The 6,663-nt window shown below is 31.8% G+C and overlaps 1 protein-coding gene across 1 annotated transcript; it reads right to left on the bottom strand.

Moving 5' to 3' along the window:
- Nucleotides 1-4,397: 4,397 nt before the first annotated feature.
- Nucleotides 4,398-6,295, bottom strand: LOC126969767 (cilia- and flagella-associated protein 99-like). Its single transcript, XM_050815326.1, has one exon. The coding sequence runs from the start codon at nucleotides 6,245-6,247 to the stop codon at nucleotides 4,472-4,474; it is 1,776 nt and encodes a 591-aa protein (XP_050671283.1). The 5' UTR covers nucleotides 6,248-6,295; the 3' UTR covers nucleotides 4,398-4,471.
- Between the last annotated feature and the right edge of the window lie 368 nt (nucleotides 6,296-6,663).

The raw sequence follows: 6,663 nt of genomic DNA, 5'->3' as shown, positions 1-6,663 counted from the left end.
TTAACTTTAACACGGTATTTTCTGGACGATATATTATGAATCTCTCTAAGTGTTACATCATAAAAAAACATTAATCAGCACCAAATATTTTGCTATATATTGACGATCATATCTTGAAAAAAAAAACTAATAACGACATATAAACAGCCATGACTCGGAAACAAACATCCCTATAGCTCGGTGGACAGGGTTAGTGCCACTGCTACCATCATGTGAGCCCCACGATTACCTTCTGCTGACTGAAACCACAAAAAAACAACCTAATTAAGTAACCAAGTATTTGTCTCTATATATTTCACCTCACGAAATGCGATAATTTAAAATTTATGTCCCTACCTTAAGAGACAGATAATATCGTAGGTAGTTCAATAAAACCATGAGCTGACCCGAAATGTAAGCACATTAAGTTATCGCTCAAATTATCTTCATCTGTGTTACAATATTTATTTGTTTCTCACCCAAACGACTGTGGGTATCGGCCGGAGTGTTCTCTCCCAATTAGGTGATTATTGACGTTTTACTGTTATCAACTCGATCTCGGAACGATGGCTCTCCTTCGTACTTACAGATATCTCTAACTTATTCAGATAAAGCCTTGATTTCGTATTTGTACTGCTTTAATTAGGATATTATGTTTAATTTTGTTATAATTATACTTAATACAATGATAACTCATTAAGGCATGAGATTGTGTCTTTGGTTTGCAATATATTTTTTATAAGAAAAATTTACCAGACAGAAATGACGTTCTTCTGCCCATTAAAAGGCAGTGCCGCTCAGGATTCTTGAAAAATACATACCTAAGCTGAGCGATGGCTGATTAAGTTGCATTAAGCTAGTTATTTCACAAGCAACGGTGACCGTCAAACGAAAATAAGCAGAGTGCCTCAAAACCTTCGAAGTACAGGCTAGAAAAAAATAAAAAAGTTTGTGTGTCAGCTCCGATGCACGACTGGAGTTTACTCCTCAAGAACGATTGCCTTTGAACAGGTACTAAACAAAATCAAGTCCAATGGAGTCGGTTACAAACAGACCCTAACCAAAGTAGTTGGGCGAAAGGGGGCGCCATGCTCTCGAACAACTCACGATACAGGCAAAGAAGATATAACAGTTCTAACAGCAGTAAGGACAGAAACTGACTCCTTTAATCATATTTAAAGGTACATATCTATGGGACACCTGGATGGCTGACACACGTGATTTTGAGTTATCTTACGCAGCTAGTAGAAGGGGATGGATGGAGATGGAAATATTCTATAATTACATGGAAAAAGTATTTATTCCAGGACTTGGCGAAGAAAGGCCAGTTCTGGTTGTCTACGATGGTCATAGCACTCGTGTTGATATAAGTGGTTGAGTTGGCACGAAAACATAATGTCACAATATTAAAATTACCCCCACATACGTCTCATCTTTTACAGCCACTGGACGTGGCTGTCTTTAAATCTTTTAAATCTAGCTGGGATGCCAAGTTAGTAGAATGGCAGCGACATAGCGTTTGTGTGAAGCTACCTAAAATGTATTCTCTAACTTATTTGCAGAAGTATTGAATAATACAAAATCTGAAAGTATTATCAACGGCTTTATAAAAACTGGAATATGTCCTTTTAATTCAGATATAATTTCAGTCGATAAGTATGATCCAAGAGCTTACAAGTGCTGGATAGAAAAGCATAAAATGGAAAACGTATTTCAGCTTCCACAACCTGTTCTTCAGGCAGATGATATCTGTATGTATGTATTCATATGTGACGATAATATTTTTAATAATGTTTAGTTGTGTTTTGTTTCGTGGTTTATTTTATAACATAAAATACGAGTGTGCTACGTGGTCTTAAATAAAAACGTGTGTTTTATTTATGGACCCGACTAAGGCTTTGACAGTCATGAGCATGATTATTAATTTTTTTTAATATTTTTTTATAACATGTTGAGAACCCCTGACTGCCAACCGTTTCAACGGGGTAAGATCGATATATTTTTTTTGATAAATTATTTTTTCTTGCATGTAGAATGCAATTTTTGACTGATTTTCAAGCTATTTAGGTTATCAGAGCAGAAGGTTTATTGATCACCACATATACATAATGACCTTCAAAACGATTTTAGTCACTATTTCAATCTTACCCCTTCGGCATTTCATCTTTCCCTACTTATTTTTTTTCTTAAGACCAAGTTTATTAACGTTTTTTTCATAAAATATTGTTTCAAAAAGATTTCTGTCACCATTAAAGAAACAAGTTGACTATACTTTTTTACCCAAAACACAACAGTTTCAAATCAACACTGTTTATCTGATCAAAAATCATTTTCGACTTACCCCCAGTCACCTCACATCAGAAGCTAATAAAAGCGTATTAATTAAAAAATCAAATAAATCCTTAACGCTCAAATTATGTGAGGAAATGCCTCAATATATTGGAATTTGGTCCTTAAAAGGCCCATCAAGGAAGTTTCATTTTGGCACACCCTAATAGATATATTATACTACATGCGAAAGCTATCACGCAGTATACTGTGTATGCTGACTACACTCAAGTATATATACACACACACACTCACACACACACAACTGAAAAGTGAAAGGTGCGCGAGATATGATGCGCACCAAAAACGTTACTATCCCATTTGATGTGTAGGTTTTACTCTCCATATTTTTCTCATACAGGGCGCCTTATATGAAAATCGATTCTTAGGGAGTAAACTCTAAAAAAGCAAATGTTGATGCATTGAACGATGCTAGTTTATTTTATCATCCTAATGATTGAAGTACTATATAAAGCGCATATGGCAAAAGATGAATGATAGCAGAATAAAAGAGAATGAAATGAGAGCACTGCCAAGGAAATTATGTTGCACAATAAACTAAATATTGTTATGGGCCGGATCCCAAATGAAGACTATGGGACTAGTATTAGATTCAATTATATGGAAAACAAACAATTTTATATTTCAAACCCTTATGTTGCTAATGTAAGTTAGGCAGCAACTTTTTTAGATATTTTTACGATAATTACTCTTGTACAACACATTAATGTATTACTAACCGTTATGCAAAGATACAGAAGGCGATTCGAGAGCGATTTCCTTTAAATTTTCTTCACAAAAATCTTATTTAAAGGCTAGCCATTCAAATATTTTACTAACTTTTTTTTTCAGAAACGGATTTTTAAATCAATTACTAAATGTTAAAATTTTCGACCCATTTGAAAATAAATGTCTTACACCTGAGAAGAATGGGCGAAACACAGAACAGAAAAAACAAGAAGAACGTCAGCGGACTAATCTCATACGAAATTTCATAATAATAAAATTTATACATTAAATAGTTTGGGGGCGATCGCTAATTCCCAAGATATCATATGTATATATATTATATAATTTCGTAAGTCATTTAGACTTTAGTAACCATATAAGTATTTTTTCAACAATAATTCTTTGGAATTACACAACAAATTTTCTTTGTTAATTTTCTGGGATCATCTGTTAAAAGCATAAGGATATCTCAATAAAAAACTTACTTTAGCTTGATATCTTAAACATTTGATCAGAAATCGAAAGACTGATTAACTAAGTCTTTTCTTTCACAAAATCAAAAACTTTGCACATTAATAATTGTAGTCTAAAAAAAACTATTGGACCTGAAATAAATATTTCATATTGCAGAAAATTAGAAGTATCACGAGATACCAAGAATATAATAAAAGCTAATATAATTTAAAAATCTAATTAAGACGTATACGTTCTTTAGTACGCAGAGGTCAGTTTTGGAGTTGACATTTATCCCTTAAATGGGAAGCTGTTAATAGAGTCATTCAACGTTACCGGCTGTATTATCTACAAAGAGAGAACTCGGTTCTGTATCGGTCGGAAATATAAATTTATTTGGTGGTTGTCGAGACACGGGCGCCCGTGTCTCTATCTCACCGCGTAATCTTGAACATTGGCGTTAAAGAATTTAAATTATACGCCGATACAAATGAACAGGCGACTTCGACTTATTTATTGCTCTAATCCAAATTATATTGACTAGGTTTTCCAATTTCGAGAAATCGTCACGTTATTTGTACCATTATGTCGATACGGTACATCTATTAACACATTATCATTTCAAATGTATCCTCTCACATCATTATTACCTTCTAGTATATTAGTATCGTTGAATTTGATAAAATATATCGTGAACTTTTGGTTTATAATGATTACCTATGTACCTAATTCATTAATAGTGTGAGATTTAAGCCATAGCGCAGATTTACTAATAAAATAGATATTATATGTATTTTGTTTAAAACACTGTTTAGCACGCACGAGAATCGATAGTTAAGTTATCGAGAGTTATGGTCTAGAGACTATATTTAATTATATATACATAGATATTTAAGTAAACCTATTCAAAATGAAAAAAATACGCTTTATTATTTATATTCACAACTAAAAAAATATGAATAAAATTAACACCAAATATAAATTATGTTATTAACTGGCGAATTTTTCGTTTTTCTTCCAACATTTTTTTTAAGTCGTCAATTTCTTTAGATGTTGCTTGGGTACGGTATTGAATTCGTTTTTTATCCTTTTTTAAACTTTCACGTTCTTTAATATAGTCTTGAATCATTGATTTTGTTTCTTCTAATTTATTCTTCTCGAGTTCTTTTTCTTCTTTAATAGATTTTCTTTTATTTTCCAGCTCTTCTTTTAAACACATTTTTGTAGCATTAAGCCTCTCTTGCAACTCTGCAATTGACATTTCACAAAGCAAACCAATACCAGAAGATTCTGTCAAATCAACAATTTTCGGAACCTTTATCTTTTTAGCAATTATCGATAAAATTTTTAACTCCTTGATCATGTTTATTTTCCTCTCTAATTCTTCTTCCTTTTCTTTCATAGCTTTTGATAATAACTCCTTGTTATTTTTTTTGACATTTTCCACTATCTCTTTCTTCTTCAAAGTTGCGTTATTTCGAGCTTCAAGTAAATTTAATTCAAGTAATGAAAGCTTTTCAACCTGTTTTCGATTCCTTTCCAATTCCTCTCTTTGCCATTTTTCTATTTCTTCTTCCCATTTTACCTTTTCTTTAATGAAATCTTCATATTTCTTTTTATTTTCCTCTTTTAACTTTTTTCTTGCTATGAGTGCCTCTTCATAACTTAGAAGACCCATTAAATGTTTTTTTTCTATGTCTAGTAATCGTTGTCTTTCTGTTTCCTGACGATCGTACTCCTGCATTTCTTCTATTTTTTGCATATTTCTATAGTTTGTAACTAAATCTTCTAACCATTGGACCTCTTCTTTTTGAAACTGTTGTATTCTTTTATTTAATCGCTTAACAGTTGCTGTATTTTCCTTAACAGTTGGCACATTAGTAGAGGCAGGGGCCTTTTTGGACACAAAATTTGGTCCTTTGTATTCGTTTTCTGTCTCATTCTGAATACCTGAAACTTTCTTATAAAAGTTTTCTGATTTTCCTTTGGCATAGTGATTGTTATCTCTTTTGACTTTCGTTAAAAGTTCATTGGCTCTCTGTTTATTTTTTTTATATACTATGTTTAGTTTTTTATCAATTGCGCTCTTGGTAAGCATTTTAGTACCTTTATTTTTTATTGAAGTAGGAGGATTATCAATAGGGGCTGTACTAGCGACATCACGACTATCATGATGACTTTTTCTATTTAATACATTTGGTTTTATTGGTACAGTCAATGGTTTCATTTTTAGTCGTTCTATTTTTTTTATATATTCAGCATAAGTATGTGCCATTTCACTTATATAAGGTTGCCAGTTAAATAAGGGTCCAATAATTTTCTCAGTAATAAAAGTTGCATCATAATAACTTTGTGCCACTTGTGATACATAAGTTAAAGCTTCATTATTGCTCAAAAAAATAGTAAAAGTATTTAATAGGGGCTTGCTTAAATTGTACAAACATTTATACAAATATTTCATATCCGTAGGAGATATTTGAAACGTGATGGCATGAAAAATAATCAGAAAAAAATCCTGATCGTCACCTGAAAGCTCATTCGACATGTAAGAGCTGATCTCTTTGAGATATTTATTGTGTTTTTGAATACCTAGAAACGATTCAGCTATCCAGGACAACTTTGTGTCTTCTGTTCCCTCCGGACATTTTTCAATGTATATCTTTATATATTCATAAGGAGATACTTCAGTTGCTGTTGCATAATCCGTTATCATGTTTCTCAACATTTTTACATTACTTGAGGTGTAAAAGTATACCATTATTACTATTATTATAGAGAACTAAAATAAACTTGTCACACAAAATAAGACATTGTTAACAAATGGAGACTCGCAATTTTCATAATTTTATTGGCAGTTCTAACTCGTCATCAATCTTATCTATGTATTTGTTGACAGCCAGTAATCAATGTGAATTTGCAATCACAGTTTCAGCTGTCAAGTAAAGTTGGTATACGTATTGTAAAAACACAAATTAAAGATTTATCTTAATTATTTTTATAATATTATTGAAAATAATATAATTTTTCAACGATTAGTTTTAATGGAATGTCTTCTACATTATGAAGTTAATGTATGTGTGTATATATATCCTATATAATGTTAATTTATTGCCTTATGTCAAGTTATGTGTAAATTTAAAATCTCCTACACCTGTAGTTACCTGGAAGTTATCG

The sequence above is a fragment of the Leptidea sinapis genome, chromosome 19, assembly GCF_905404315.1.
Source record: "Leptidea sinapis chromosome 19, ilLepSina1.1, whole genome shotgun sequence".
NCBI lineage: Eukaryota > Metazoa > Arthropoda > Insecta > Lepidoptera > Pieridae > Leptidea > Leptidea sinapis.
Note: the sequence above shows the minus strand (reverse complement) of the source record. Positions and strands in the feature narration are given on the sequence as shown.

Bases quoted from the DNA above. Each gene is read 5' to 3' on its own strand.
- LOC126969767 (XM_050815326.1), bottom strand. From the start codon at position 6,247: ATGGTATACTTTTACACCTCAAGTAATGTAAAAATGTTGAGAAACATG.